The following is a 16,406-nucleotide window of genomic DNA, read 5'->3' as shown; positions in this document are numbered from 1 at the left end:
AACTATCTAACAGAAACAATGGATGGTCATAATGAGAACTTCTACAAAGAGATAATAAGCATCAAACAGGACAATGAGCCTGACCAGGCAGTGGACAATGGATAGAGCGTCGGACTAGGATGTGGAAGACCCAGCTTCGAAACCACAAAGTTGCCACCTTGAGCCCAAGGTCGCTGGCTCAAGCAAGGGGTCACTCGGTATGCTATAGCCCCCCCGGTTAAGGCACATATGAGAAATAAATCAATGAACAACTGAGGAACCGCAACGAAGAATTGATGTTTCTCATCTCTCTCCCTTCCTGTCTGTCTGTCCCTCTCTCTGACTGCCCTATCTCTGCCAAAAAAAAAAAAAAGACACTGAAATCATAAAAAAAGAACTAGTCAGAAATTACACATACAGTTTAAGGTTCAGGGTGTTATACTGAGTGGGTCATCAGAAGCCATGTTAATAGAATAAATTAAAATTAATTTTAAAGTTTTAAACATAAAAATAATGACAAATACAATATCAGAAATGGAGATTGAACTAGAAGGAATAAACAGCAGGCTGGGTGAAGCAGAGGATCAAGTCAGTGATTTAGAGGACAAGAAAGATAAATGAAAGCACAAAAACAGAGCAGCAATAAAAAAAGAGGCTCAAAAAGACTGAGGAAACCTCTGTGACAACATGAAGAGAAACAATATCTGCATCATACGGGTTCCTGAAAGAGAAGAGAACGAACAAGGGGTAGAGAACCTGATTAAAGAAATGATAGCTGAGCCCTGGCCGGTTGGCTCAGTGGTAGAGCGTCGGCCTGGCGTGCGGGGGACCCGGGTTCGATTCCCGGCCAGGGCACATAGGAGAAGCGCCCATTTGCTTCTCCACCCCCCCCCCTTCCTTCCTCTCTGTCTCTCTCTTCCCCTCCCGCAGCCAAGGCTCCATTGCAGCAAAGATGGCCCGGGCGCTGGGGATGGCTCCTTGGCCTCTGCCCCAGGTGCTAGAGTGGCTCTGGTCGCGGCAGAGCGACGCCCCGGAGGGGCAGAGCATCGCCCCCTGGTGGGCAGAGTGTCGCCCCCTGGTGGGCGTGTCAGGTGGATCCCGGTCGGGCGCATGCGGGAGTCTGTCTGACTGTCTCTCCCCGTTTCCAGCTTCAGAAAAATACAAAAAAAAAAGGAAAAGAAATGATAGCTGAAAATTTCCCTAAATGGATAAAGGTAAGTCACAAGTTGAAGAATCACAGAAAGTCCCATTAAAGATAAACACAAGACCTAAACCAAGACACATATTAATTAAAATGCAAAACTTAATAAAGAAAGAATACTACAAGCTGTGAGAGAAAAGCATTCAATCACCTACAAAGGAGCCCATAAGGATGACATCCAACTTTTCAACAGAAACACTTGAGGGCAGAAAGGAATAGCAAGAAATATTCAAAGTAATGCAAAACAAGAGCCTACAACCAAGACTTCTTTGTCTAGTAAGGCTATCTCTTAAAATTGAAATAGAAATAAAAAGCTTCTAAGACAAAAAAAAAGTCTCAAGGAATTTGTTACAACCAAACCAATACTGTAAAAAATGTTAAAGGACCTGCAATAAAAAGAGCAAAGAAAAAAAGAAATCAAGAGAAAAATGATTGTAGGTTTAAAGAATAAAATGGCAGCCTGACCAGGCAGTAGCTCAGTGAATAGAGCGACAGACTGGGACGAGCAAGACCCAAGTTCAAAATCCCCTAGGTTGCCAGCTTGAGTGTGGGCTCATTTGGTTTGAGGAAGGCCCACTGGATTGAGAACTGGTTCATCTCGTTTGAGGAAGGTTTACCACCTTGAACCTGGTGTCACTGGCTTGAGCAAGAGGTCACTCACTCTGCTGTAGCCCTCACTCAAGGCACATATGAGAAAGCAATCAATGAAAAATTAAAGTGCCATAACAAAGAACTAATGCTTCTCATTTCTCTCCCCCATCTGTCCCTATCTCCTCTCTCTCTCTCTGTCACACATTCACAAAAAGAATAAAATGGCAATAAACAAGTACTATCAATAATAAAGTTAAATGTAAATGATTTAAGTACTCTAATCAAAAGACAGAGGATGACAGCATGAATAAGAAAACACCCACACATATGTTATCTATAATAAACCCAGCTAAAAACAAAATATACACATAGACTAAGAGTAAAAGAAGTTGAAAAAAGTATTTCATACAAACGGAAATGAAAAAAGAATAAGCTGGGGTAGCAATACTTACAATGGACAAAATAGCCTTTAAAGCAAAGGCTAATATAAGGAATAAAAATGGCCAATTACATAATGATAAAAGAACAATGCAAAGGAGGATATAACCACTGTAAATGTCTATGCGCTTATCATAGGAGCACCTAAAAATATAAAGCAGATTTTGATGTGTATAAAGGGTGAGATCAACAACAATACAATAGTAGGGGATTTCAATAGCATACTAACATCAATGGATAGATTCTCCAGTCAGAAAATTAACAAAAAAACAGTGGCCTTAAATGACACACAAAATTAAATGGATTTAACTGATACCTTCAATACATTTTAACCTAACACAGCAGAATGTACATTAGTTTCAAGTGCTCGTGGTACGTTTCCTAGGATAGACATATTAAGAAACAAAACAAGTCTCAATAAATTTAAGAAGATTGAAATCATATCAAGCAGCTTCTCTGATCACAATGGCATGAAACTAGAAATCAACTAAAATAGAATACTGAAAAACATTCAAACACTTGAAAGTCAGTAGCAAGTTATTAAACAACAAATGGTTAAACGATGAGATCAAGGAAAAAATAAAAAATTTCCAGAAAACAAATGAAAATGAACATACAACTCAAAATTTATGGGACATAGCAAAAGCAGTCCTGACAAGGAAGTTCATAGAATTACAGGAATACATTAAGAATCAAGGAGCCTGACCAGGCGGTGGTGCAGTGGATAGAGCATCAGATTGTGACGTGGAGGACTTGGGTTCAAAAACCCGAGGTTGCCAACTTGAACATGGCCCCATCAGGATTGAACAAGGCTCACCAGCTTGAGCCCAAGGTTGCAGGCTCGAGTAAGGGGGCACTCGGTCTGCTGTAGCCCCACAGTCAAGGCACATATGAGAAATCAATCAATGAACAACTAAGGAACCCAACAAAGAATTGATGTTTCTCATCTCTCTCCCTCCCTGTCTGTCTGTTCCTATCTGTCCCTCTCTCTGACTCTGTCTCTGCCACAAAAAATAAATAATTTTAAAAATAAAAAAAATAAGAATCAAGAAAAATCTCAAAAAAACAACCTAACCCTGATGGAAATGAACAATAAATAAAGCCCAGAGGAAGAAGGAAGAAAATAATAAAGATCAGAGTGGAAATAAATAACATAGAGGCTAAAAAAAAAACCCCCAAAAGATCAATGAAACCAAGAACTGATTCATTAAAAAGGTAAACAAGATCGACGAACTTTTAACCAGGCTCATCAAAAAAAGGAGGGAAGGCCCAAAATAAATAAAAACAGAAATAAGGTGGAGAATACCTGACACCGCAGAAATACGAAGTACTGTAAGAAAATACTATGAAGATCTATATGCCAAAAAATTGGACAACCTAAGCAAAACGGATAAATTCCTAGAAACATACAACCTTCCAAAACTCAATCTAGAAGAATCAGAAAACCTAAACTGACTGATTACAACAAATAAAATTGAAACAGTTATCACAAAATTCCTGGCCCAGATGGTTAAACAGGTAAATGTTACCAAACATTGAAAGACGAATTAACATCTATGCTTCTCTCCTGACCAAGCAGTGGCACAGTGGACAGAGCATCAGATTGGATGCGGAGGGCCCAGGTTTGAGATTCCGAGGTTGCCTGCTTGAGTGCAGGTTTATCCAGATGGGTTTGAGCAAAGCTCAAAAGCTTGAGCCCAAGGTCACTGGCTTGAGCAAGGGGTTACTCCACCTGCTGTAGTGCCCCGGTCAAGGCACATATGAGAAAGCAATCAGTGAACAACTAAAGTGCTGCAACGAAAAAAACTGATGCTTCTCATCTCCCTTCCTGTCTGTCTGTCCCTATCTGTCCCTCTATCTCTATTAAAAAATAAAAAATAAATTAAAAACAAACAAACACACACCTATCCTTCTCCAGCTATTCCAAAATATTCAAAAGCATGGAAGACTTGCAAGTTCATTTTATGAGGGAAGTATTAATCTCGTTCCAAAGAAAGAGAACTATAGGCCAAGAACCCTGATGATAGATGCTAAATTCTCACAAAACATTAGCATTTAGGATCCAGCAATATATTAAAAAGATCATACATCAAGATCAAGTGGAGAGACCACACCTAGGGTACACAGAGGGAACACGCATTGGACTCCAATGGCCAAACCTTTCTTATACACAGACAAAATGGGCAGACAGAGAAATGCAACCCAAATGAATCAAGAGAAATCCCCAGAGAAGGACCTGAATGAGTCAGATATAACCAAAATACCGGATGTAGAGTTTAAAATAATGATTGTTAAGATGTTCAAAGAGCTTAGAACAATAGATGGTCATTACGAACACCTAAATAAAGAGGTAGCAAATATAAAAAAGGAAATTGAAATAATAAAAAAGAATAAGTCAGAAATGACAAATACAATATCAGAATTGAAGACCACAATGGGAGAAATTAAAAGCAGGATGGATGAAGATGAGGATTGAATCATCAGCGAGTTAGAGGACAAGATAAACAAAGGCACAAAAGTAGAGCAGAAAAAAAAAAGAGAGACTCAAAAAGTCTGAGGAAACTCTAAGAGAGTTCTGTGACAACATGAAGAGAAATAACATCTGCATCATAGGGGTTCCTGAAGAAGAAAAGAAAAAACAAGGGAAAAAAATATTGTTCAATCAAATCATAGCTGAAACCTTCCCTAAATTGAGGCAGGAAAAAGTTTCACACGTTCAAGAAGCACAGAGAACTCCATTAAAGAGAAACACAAAGAAATCTACACCAAGACATATCATAATTAAAATATCAAAGCTAAGTGATAAAGAGAAAATATTAAAAGCTGCTAGGGAAAAAAAGCTATCACCTACAAAGGAGCTCCCATAAGGATGACATCTAACTTCTGAACAGAAACACTTGAGGTCAGAAGGGAATGGCAAGAAATACTCAAAGTAATGTAGAACAAGAACCTACAACTAAGACTACTTTATCCAGCAAGGCTATTGTTTAAAATTGAAGGGGAAATTGAAAGCTTACCAGACAAAAAAAACTCAAGGAATTCACTACAACCAAACCAACACTGAAAGAAATGTTAAGGGGCTGTAGTAAACAGATCAAATGGTGAAAAAAATATAGCAAAAGAGGAATACAGCTTTAAAGAATAAAATGGCAATAAACAACGATATCAATAACCTTAAATGTAACCGGATTAAATGATCCAATCAAAAGACATAGGGTAGGTGCATAGATAAGAAAACAGGACCCTTATATATGCTGTTTATAAAAGACACACATTAAACAAACGATGCACATAAGACTGAAGGTAGAAGGATGGAAAAAATATTTCATGCAAATGGAAATGAAAATAGAGCTGGGGTAGCAATACTTATATCAGACAAAATAGACTTTAAAACAAAGACTACTGCAAGAGATAAAAAAGATCACTACATAATGATAAAGGGAGCAAACCAACAGGTAGATATAACCATCATAAACATCTACATACCTAATATATGAGCACCTAAATATATAAAGCAGACTTTGATGGATATAAAGGGAGAGATCAACAGCAATACTATAATAGTAGGGGATTTCAATACCCCACTAACATCACTAGATAGATCCTCAAGAAAGAAAATTAACAAAGAAACAGCAGACTTAAAAGACACACTAGATCAACTGGATTTAATAGCTATATTCAGAACCTATCACCCTAAAGCAGCAGAATATACATTCTTTTCAAGTGCTCATGATATATTCTCTAGGATAGACCACCTGTAAGGGCACAAAAGCGGTCTCAACAGATTTAAGAAGATTGAAATCATATCAAGCATTTTCTCCGATCACAATGGCATGAAACTAGAAATCAACCACAACAGAAAAACTGAAAAATATTCAAACACTTGGAAACTAAATAGCATGTTATTAAATAATGAATGGAATAACAATGAGATCAAAGAAGAAATTTAAAAATTACTAGAAATGAATAATAATGAGCATATAACAACTCAAAATTTATGGGACACAGCAAAAGCAGTACTGAGAGGGAAGTTCACAGCATTACATGCATACCTTAAGAAGCTAGAAAAAGCTCAATTAAACAACACTGCATCTAAAAGAACTAGAAAAAGAACAGCAAGTAAAGCCCAGGGGTAGTAGAAGGAAGAAAGTAATAAAGATCAGAGCGAAAATAAATGAAATAGAGGCTAAAGAAACAATACAGAGGGATCAATGAAACAAGGAGCTGGTTCTTTGAAAAGGTAAACAAGATCGAAGAACCTTTAACTAGACTCACCAAGAAAAAGAGAGGACTCAAAATTAGAGATTAGAGTGGAGAAATAACAACTGACACAACAGAAATACAAAATATTGTAAGAAAATACTATGAAGAACTGTATGCCAAAAAACTACAAAACCTAGATGAAATGGACAAATTCCTTGAAATATAAAATCTTCCCAAAAATGAGACATAAAAATGAGACTCAGAGACATGGACAAAAGTGTGGTGGTTACTGGGGTGGCGGGAAGGGGGGGTAGAGCATAAAGAAAACCAGATAGAAGGTGACGGGAGACAATTTGACTTTGGGTGATGGGTATGCAACGTAATCAAATGTCAAAATAACCTGGAGATGTTTTCTGTGAACTTATGGACCCTGATTTATCAATGTCACCCCATTAAAATTAATTTAAAAAAAAAAGATCAAGTGGCGTTTATTTTGGGAAGGCAAGACTGGTATAGTATTCACAGATCAATAAATGTGATTCAGCACATAAACAAAATGAACAATAAAAATTATGATTAAATCAATAGATGTGTAAAAAGCATTTGATAAAATCCAGCACCCATTTACGATCAAAACTCTCAATAAAGAGGAGATAAAGGGAATATACCTCAACATAATAAAAGCCACCTATGACAAACCCACAGCCAATATCACATACAATGGACAAAAATTAAAAGCAATCCCTCCCCTTAAGATAAAACAGAGGTACCCCCTTTCACCACTCTTATTCAACACAGTTCTGGAAGTCATAACAACTGCAATCAGAAAAGAAGAAAAAAAAGGCATCAAAATCAGAAAAATAAAAATGTCATTATATGCTAATGACATAATACTGTACATAGAAAACCATAAAGTTTCAGTCAAAAATTACTTTACCTGATAAATGATTTTGGCAGAGTGGCAGGATATAAAATTAATATTCTGAAATCAGTGGCATTTTTTTGTGTGTGATAGACAGAATGAGAGACAAAGAGAGGGACAGACAGGGACACACAGAAAGGAAGGGAGAGAGATGAGAAGCATGAATTCTTCATTGTGGCTCCATAGTTGTTCATTCATTGCTTTCTCATATGTGCCTTGACGGGTGCTACATCAGAGCAAGTGACTCTTTGCTCAAGACAACAACATTGGGCTCAAGCCAGTGACTTTTAGGCTCAAGCCAGAGCCCCTGGGGTCATGTCGATGATCCCAAACTCAAGCTCATGAACCCGCACTCAAACCGGATGAGCCTGCACTCAAGCCGATGACATCAGGGTTTTGAACCTGGGTCCTCCACGTCCCAGTCCAACACTCTATCCATTGCATCACTGCCTGGTCAGGCCAGTGGAATTTTTATACACCAACAATAAAATATCAGAAATTAATAAAACAATACCCTACACTACTGCAACCAAACAAATACCCAGGAATAAATTTAACCAAGGAGGTAAAAGACTTGTACTCAGAAAAATATAAGACTTAGAAAAATAAATCAAGGACAGTATACACAGGTGGAGGCATATACTATGTTCATGGATAGGAAGAATTACCATCATTAAAATATCTATGTTATCCAAAGCAATCTAGAGACTCAATGCAATTCCTATTAAAATCCCAATGGCATTCTTTACAAATACAGAATAGTTTAAAAATTTATATGCAACCAAAACAACATAAATAGTCTCAGCAATCTTAAAAATGAAGAACAAGCCTGACCAGGCAGTGGCGCAGTGGATAGAGCGTCGGAAGACCCAGGTTCAAGACTCCGAGGTCACCAGCTTGAGCACGGGCTCATCTGGTTTGAGCAAAAGCTTACCAGCTTGAACCCAAGGTTGCTGGGTCCAGCAAGGGGTTACTCAGTCTGCTGAAGGCCCAAGGTCAAGAGGCTCATATGAGAAAGCAATCAATGAACAACTAAGGTGTTGCAACGCGCAATGAAAAACTAATGATTGATGCTTCTCATCTCTCTCCGTTCCTGACTGTCTGTCCCTGTCTATCCCTCTCTCTGACTCACTCTCTGTCTCTGTAAAAAAAAAAAAAGAAAAAAAAGAACAAAGTGGGAGGTATCACACTTTCTGATATCAAGTTATACTACAAGCCACTGGAATCAAAACAGCTTTGTACTGGTTTAAGAACAGACATACAAATCTAAAGAACAGAACAAACAACCCAGAAAAAAACCCATGCCATTATGGTCAATTGGTATTTGACAAGAGAGGCAAAAAACTACAATGCAGTAACGACATTTCTCTTTAATGAACCGTGTTAGGAAAAGTGGACAGGTATATGCAAAAAAATGAAACTAGATTAACTTAAACCAGTCACAAAAACAAACTCAAAATGGATAAAAGATTTAAATGTAAGTCACTAAACCATAAAAACCTGGGAAGAAAACACAGGGAATAAATTCTCCAATATCTCTTGTAAGAATTATTTTTGTCAATTTATCTCCTGGGGCAAGTGAAAAAAAGGACAAAATAAATAGGACTACATTAAGTTAAAAAGGAAAAGATATCATTAACAAAATAAAAAGACAACCCACACAGTGGAAGAACATATTTGCCAATATGTCTGATAAGGGGTTAATAACCAAAATTTATAAAGAACTTCTAAAATTCAATAGCGGGAAGGTAAACAATACTATTAAAAATGGGAAAAGGCCCTGAATAGATACTACTTCAAAAAGGACATACAGATGGCAAACAAACATATGTAAAAATGCTCAAAACCATTAATCATTAGAAAAATGCAAATTAAAACCACAATGAGATACTACCTCCCACCTATCAGAATGGCTCTCATTAACAAATCATCACACAAGTGCTGGCTAGGATGTGGAGAAAAGGAAACCCTCCTGCATTGCTGGTGAGGATGCAGACTTGTGCATCCACTGTGGAAAACAGTATGGCGTTGCCTCAAAAAAAGTAAAAATGGAACTGCCTTTCGAACCAGTAATCCCACTTTTAGGAATATATCCTAAGAATCCCAAAACACTGATTCAAAAGAACATATGCAATACCCTGTTTATTGTAGCATTGTTTACAATAGCCAAGACCTGGAAACAGCCCAAGTGTCTAACAGTGGCCAAGTGCATAAAAAAAGCTGTGGTATGTATACAGAATGGAATATTACGTGCCAAAGAAAAGGAAATCTTACTTTTGCGCTGGCATAGACAGGCCCAGAGATTATTATTCTAAGTGAAATAAGCCAGGCAGTAAAAGACAAATACCGTATGATCTTACTTATATGTGAAATCTAATGAACAAAGTGAACTGAGGAATGGAATAGAGGCAGAGGTGGGGTCACAGGGAGAGAAGGACAGCTATCAGAGGGAAGAGGGATGAGGGGATGGGATCAGAGAAGGTGAAAGGATTAGTGAAATTATATATACATAACACAGAGATACAGATAACAGGACAGCAAATCCCAGAGGGAAAGGAGGGGAACTAAATGAGGTAGAACTAAATGAAACAAGATACTGGTAAGATAAAAGGTAAATATAATGGGAGTTTATTATAAACTGGCTCACTTTTAGGCTACTGGCTAAAAAAAGATGACTTAGATTATCATTTTAACCAATTCCACATTAATATCAAAACTGACCATAACATGATTTTAAAACTTCCCCTGCCTGACCTGTGGTGGCACAGTGGAAAAAAGCGACAACCTGGAATGCTGAGGTTGCCAGTTTGAAACCCTGGGCTTGCCTGGACAAGGAACATATGGGAGTTGACGCTGCCTGCTCCTTCCCCCTTTTCTCTTTCTCTAAAAATGAATAAATAAAATCTAAAAAGATAAAAAACAAACAAAAGTTCCCCTAATTTTTCCTTTAAAATGTAATTATATATTTTTTAAAGATTTTATTTATTTATTTATTTACTTGCTTACTTATTTTAGAAAGAGGAAAGAGAGAGAGAAAAAGCAGGGAAGGAGTGCTTTTAGTAACTCATAGTAGCTGCTTCTCATATGTGCCTTGTCCCAGCAAGCCTGGGTTTACAAACCAGTGACCTCAAAATTCTAGGTTGACGCTTTATCCACTGCACCACCAAAGATCAGACAATAAGTAGTATATTTCATTTGAACATTCTGACCAAGCAAGTGAACTGAAGAAATAAAGGTTTCATGTACTTGTTGCTACAAATCTAATAAACGAAATGGGCACCAAGATAGAACCAGCATAGAACCTACTACCTAGCCACATTTACTAAAACTTAACTTGGGTCCATGGTGTAACATGGAAAAAAGTTTATTATCTTTATACAGTATTCAATATAGGAAAGTGGATTTCTCTTTCATTCTAATTGGATGCAATAAACCACATTAGTTTTAGCACAACCTGTAACTTCATCAAAAATTAAAATCCCAGCTTTTTATATTGTATTGGTAGATAGCTCAATATAAAATATTCAATATTACTTAAAAACACTGTAGATTAGTTATCCTGTCCCGTTGGTTCAACAGTAGAGGGTCTGCCCGACGTGTGGAAGTTCCTGGTTGGATTTCCGGACAGGGCACACAGGAGAAGCGCCCATCTGCTTCTCCATCCTTCCCCCTCTCCTTCCTCTCTATCTTTCTCTTTCCCTCCTGCAGCCAAGGCTCCACTGGAGCAAAGTTGGCCCAGGGGCTGAGGATGGCTCTATGGCATCTGCCTCAGGTGCTAGAATGACTCTGGTTGCAGCAGAGCAACGCCTCAGAAGGGCCGAGCATCGCCCCCTGGTGGGCATGCTGGGTGGATGGATCCTGGTTCAGCGCATGCAGGAGTCTGTCTGTCTGTCTGCTGCTCCCTGCTTCTCACTTCTCCCCCATTTCTTATTTCAGAAAAATAAAAAAGTCCACTGTAGTTATTAGTCATATGATTTTATTACTTAGACCATTAATCTAACAGTATTTATCAGCCTTGGCCAAGTTGTTCACTTCTTTAGAGTGTCGTCCCCATACACTAAGTTGTGGGTTCAATCGCAGATCAGGGCATATTAAAGAATCAATGAATCGCCTGACCTGTGGTGGCGCAGTGGATAAAGCGTCAACCTGGAAACGCTGAGATTGCCGGTTCAAAACCCTGGGCTTGCCTAGTCAAGGCACATATGGGAGTTGATGCTTCCTGCTCCTCCCCCCTTCTCTCTCTCTCTCTCTCTCTCCTCTCTATAATGAATAAATATTTAAAAAAAAAGATTCAATGAATTAATAAATCAACAAATCAATGTTTTTCTTTCACTCTCTAAAATCACTTAAAAATAATTTTTTCTTCTTCTTTTCCAAGAGAGAGGAGGGGAGATAGAGAGACAGACTCCCACATGCGCCCCAACTAAGATACACCCAATAACCCCTATCTTAGGCTGATGCTCTGCCCATCTAGGGCCATGCTGGCAACCAATCTATGTTTAGTGCCTTAGGCAGAGGCTCCATGGAGCCATCCTCAGCTCCTAGGGCAATGCTCTCGAACCAATTGAGCCATGGCTACGGGAGAAAGAGAGAGAGAGAGAGAGAGAGAGAGAGAGAAGGGAAAGAAACAGGGGTGGAGAAACAGATGTTCACTTCTCCCATGTGCCTGACCAGGAATTGAACCCAGAACATCCACACACTCTACCTACCACTAAGCCACTAGCCAGAGCTAAAAGCAATAAATTTTTGAAAATCTTTTAAAAAATAAAGTATATATCACACTTGAAAAAAATTTACAAGTGTTTTTATAACTATTTTGATTGATTCTAGTTACAATCCTATTTTTTTTTCCTTCTTTTCCAAGGTAAACAGAGGAGAGATAGATTCTTGCATGTGCACCAACCGGATTACAATCTCAGTATTGGGCTGATGCTTGAATCCACTGAGCTATCCTTAGCACCTAAGACCAACAAGAAGACCAACTGAATTATGCTCAGCACCCTGGGCGGATGCTTGAACAAATCAAGCCACTGCTGCAAGAGAGGAAGAGAGAGAGAAGAGGGGAGGGAAGAGAATCAGATGGTTGCTTCTGCTTTGTGACCTGACCAGTGATCGAACCCAGAACATCCATATGCCAGGCCAACATTCTATCCACTGAGCCAACCGGCCAGAGCCAAGAAAGTTTATATTGATCATAGAGAAAAAATAGGTAACAATCATATATTTTTAGTGCATAAATTCTAATACCCAGGCATATTCCCTTTTATTATGATTTGCAGATACTGGGTTTATTACAAATTGAAGACCCTGCATCAGCGAAAATACCACTGGAGGCTCAGATGATGGTTAGCATTTTTTTATCAATACAGTATTTTTAAGTTCAGGTTTGTACATTCCTTTTTTAGACAAAAGGCTATTGCACACTTACAGTGCAGAGTACACATTACTTTTATATACACTGGAAAATAAAACGTTCCTGTGACATAGTTTACTGAAATATTCGCTTTTCTGCAGTAGTGAGGAATTGAAACTAACCGAGTATGTTATAAGTGTGCCAGCACCCAGAAAGCAGAGGACTGTTCAGATAAACCATAACAGTAGCAGTGCATAAAAAAGTCGCGCCTTAACCCCTGCTACATTTCTACTTACCTCAGGCTGCAACAAGAAAGAGTCCTGCATGTGATCTCGAACCTCCTTCAGGAAGCTTGGGTGGCTACCTACCTAAAAAAGATTTTCAAATACTTTAAAAAACATATATACAAAGCATAGTAGATTGAAAAGAAAATTGTAAAAGTTGATTTTTAATGACCCATTCTGTGACTTACAAACCCATTCCAACTTTTTAAAATGCCAGTCATAGCCCCAGTGCCACTGCCCAACATAGACAAGAGTTATTAATAATTTTAATTAACCTATAGAAAAAAAATCACTTCTAGTAAACAATAATTAAAAATTAATGTCCTGGCCAATTGGCTCAGTGAATCGAGTCTCAGCCCGGTGTACAGACATCCTGGGTTGAATCCCAGGTCAGGGCACACATGAGAAGTGATCATCTGCTTCCTTTCCCTCTCTCACCCCTCTCACAGCTAGTGGTTCAACTGGTTCGAGCATTGGCCCAAGGTGCTGAGGATAACTTGTTTGGTTTGGGCATCAGCTGAGGATAGTTAGGTTGATTCAAGCATTGGCCCAGACAAGGGTTGCCAGGCAGATCCTGGTTGGGGCACATGCAGGAGTCTATCTCCCCTATCACTTAAAATATATTAATTAATTAATTAATTAATTACAGCCTAAGATTTGACCTGCCTATAAGTAATACTTGCAAAATATAACTTCTTTCTCTTAGATGACAAGATCGATTAAAGTTTACACTGGGGAACAATTTTTTTTTTCATTTTCTGTTGCATGAGGTTTTAGAACTGTTTCTATACATTTCTGCATCGCTGATTCTAAATCTAAAATCCATTTTTTGGTGCATGCTCTAGTTTTTATGCAATTTTAATTTCTTTTTATTACCAATGCATTGCATGCATTGGTTTTTAAATTGGAGTTAAAGGGCAACAGCTCTTGGATTGAACATAACCACAAGGCAATCATGTTTTCCAAACATCACTTTTACATAATTTTGGTTGTTTTTAAATGTAAAAAGTTATTATCTCCCCCGTCCTTCCTCTCTGTCTCTCTCTTCCCCTCCCGCAGCCAAGGCTCCATTGGAGCAAAGATGGCCCGGGCACTGGGGATGGCTCCTTGGCCTCTGCCCCAGGCGCTAGAGTGGCTCTGGTCGCGGCAGAGCGACGCCCCGGAGGGGCAGAGCATTGCCCCTGGTGGGCATGCCGGGTGGATCCCGGTCGGGCGCATGCGGGAGTCTGTCTGATTGTATCTCCCCGTTTCTACAGGAAAAAAAAAAAAAAAGTTATTATCTGATAAAAAACACCCTCTTATTTTGTTTTAAGATTGAATCATGGCTTCGAGTAGGCGTAAATGTAAGAATAGTCCTGACACCTTCTGTTATATGTGTGACTGTTACATCAACGTCAAAGGCGCAATATTTCATCATTTGTTGCACGTGCATATATTACCTATTTTCAGCAATTCCAACTGGTTATTCAACTCATCTGCAAGATTATAATGACATAAAAATTGTCCTCGACTTTCTAAAGTATAAGGAGCAATACTGGATCATTTGTGTGGATCTTAAAATGGTGAATTTCCTGCTAGGCCAACAGAGACATTTCACAAAATATCCTTGCTTTCTGTGTTTATGGGACAGCCGAGCTCGGGAGAAACACCGGACGCAGGAGTGGCTGAAACATGAAGCTTTGGAAGTAGGAATGCAAAATATTGTGAATGAACCTGTCGTTAATCAACACAGGATCATTTTTCCCCCACTTCACATCAAACTTAGCTTAATGAAGCAGTTGGCTCAGGCTTCGAACAGAGAAAGTGAATGCTTTCAACATATTATTTCTGCTTTTCCTGTCTTGTCTTTCAAGAAGATAAAAGCAGGTGTAGGCCCTGGCCGGTTAGCTCAGTGGTAGAGCGTAGGCCTGGCGTGCAGAAGTCCCGGGTTCAATTCCCGGCCAGGGCACACAGGAGAAGCGCCCATCTGCTTCTCCACCCCTCCCCCTCTCCTTCCTCTCAGTCTCTCTCTTCCCCTCCCGCAGCTGAGGCTCCATTGGAGCAAAGATGGCCCGGGCGCTGGGGATGGCTCCTTGGCCTCTGCCCCAGGTGCTAGAGTGGCTCTGGTCGCAACAGAGCGACGCCCCGGAGGGGCAGAGCGATGCCCCCTGGGGGGCAGAGCATCGCCCCCTGGTGGGCGTGCCGGGTGGATCCCAGTCGGGTGCATCCGGGAGTCTGTCTGTCTCTCCCGTTTCTAGCTTCAGAAAAATACAAAAAATAAAAATAAATAAAAATAAATAAATAAAAAGCAGGTGTATTCAATGGACCTCAAATTCGAACCTTCATACATGACGAAGAATTTGCCAGGAAGATGAATAAGGAGGAGAAAGCAGCATGGCAGTCTTTTGTGGCAGATACAAAGAACTTCCTTGGCAACAAAAAAGCAGAAAACTATGAACTTCTCGTTCAAAGGATGCTGTTGGCTTTCTGTGACATTGGATGTAGCCTGAGCATTAAGATTCACTTCCTGAACAGTCACCTTGATAAGTTTCCCGAAAATTTTGGAGCTGTTAGAGATGAGCAGACTACTGCTGGATCATCAAACGAGATTGTCCTTGACAAGTACACAAACACAAAAGCTACAAACGCAAATTTTTGCCTGAATAGAATTTAAATAACTTTTGTGCAAATTCTATGATTAAAATAAGTGTTTTAATATGTTCTATTTCGACATTGTAGACAAATTCTGATGCAATCATATCTTTTAGTGTATTAGTGTATTTACTTCATTATATACATTATATTTTCACAAAGATAATGCCCAAGAAGACATTCTACTTCATTGTGTTAAACTAAATGTTGAAAATTTTACAGTAAGATGAAAACCTAAAATCTTGAATTGCAAAAATACTGTAGCTTACAGAGAAAAACTAATATCAGATCTGATATCAGCACACTCGAATTAGGTAATAAGAACAAGTGTTTTTCTGGGTGCAACAAAAATTTTGTTCCCCAGTGTTATCAATACTTATAATGATATCTCCAAGCAAATTTTTTTTTTGGACAGAGAGAGAGAGAGGAATAGATAGGGACAGACAGAAAGGGAGAGAGATGAGAAGCATCAATTCTTCATTTCAGCACATTAGTTATTCACAGATTGCTTTCTCATATGTGCCTTGACAGTGGGGGGGGGGGGTGCTACAGCAGAGCAAGTGACCCCTTGCTCAAGCCAGCGACCTCAAAATTTCAAACCTGGGTCCTCTATGTCCCAGTGTGATACTCTATCCACTGCGGAACCGCATGGCCAGGATCTCCAAGTAGTTTAAATTACCATTATTTCCCCATTATATGATATTCCCATGTATAAGACACACCTTAATTTTGGGACCCAAAAAATTTCTTTGAAAAAGAAACAGTGTCACATAAAGTTATTGAACTCAAGTTTTATTCATCATA

At 39.0% G+C, this 16,406-nt stretch overlaps 1 protein-coding gene across 6 annotated transcripts in view; it reads right to left on the bottom strand.

Annotated features, from left to right (window-relative positions):
• Positions 1 to 16,406, bottom strand: part of ZMYM2 (zinc finger MYM-type containing 2) — a 153,286-nt gene that overhangs the window by 77,387 nt on the left and 59,493 nt on the right. For 5 of the 6 annotated variants that reach the window (XM_066369129.1, XM_066369131.1, XM_066369133.1 and 2 more), the window contains one exon: positions 12,984 to 13,055. The exons of the other annotated variant lie outside the window; for it this stretch is intronic. In XM_066369129.1, the coding sequence (XP_066225226.1) occupies positions 12,984 to 13,055 (72 nt within the window). The remainder of the gene's footprint in view (positions 1 to 12,983; positions 13,056 to 16,406) is intronic. 6 annotated transcript variants of the gene reach the window in all.

This window comes from Saccopteryx leptura, chromosome 2 (genome assembly GCF_036850995.1).
Source record: "Saccopteryx leptura isolate mSacLep1 chromosome 2, mSacLep1_pri_phased_curated, whole genome shotgun sequence".
NCBI lineage: Eukaryota > Metazoa > Chordata > Mammalia > Chiroptera > Emballonuridae > Saccopteryx > Saccopteryx leptura.
This window is presented reverse-complemented; position numbering and strand designations above follow the sequence as displayed.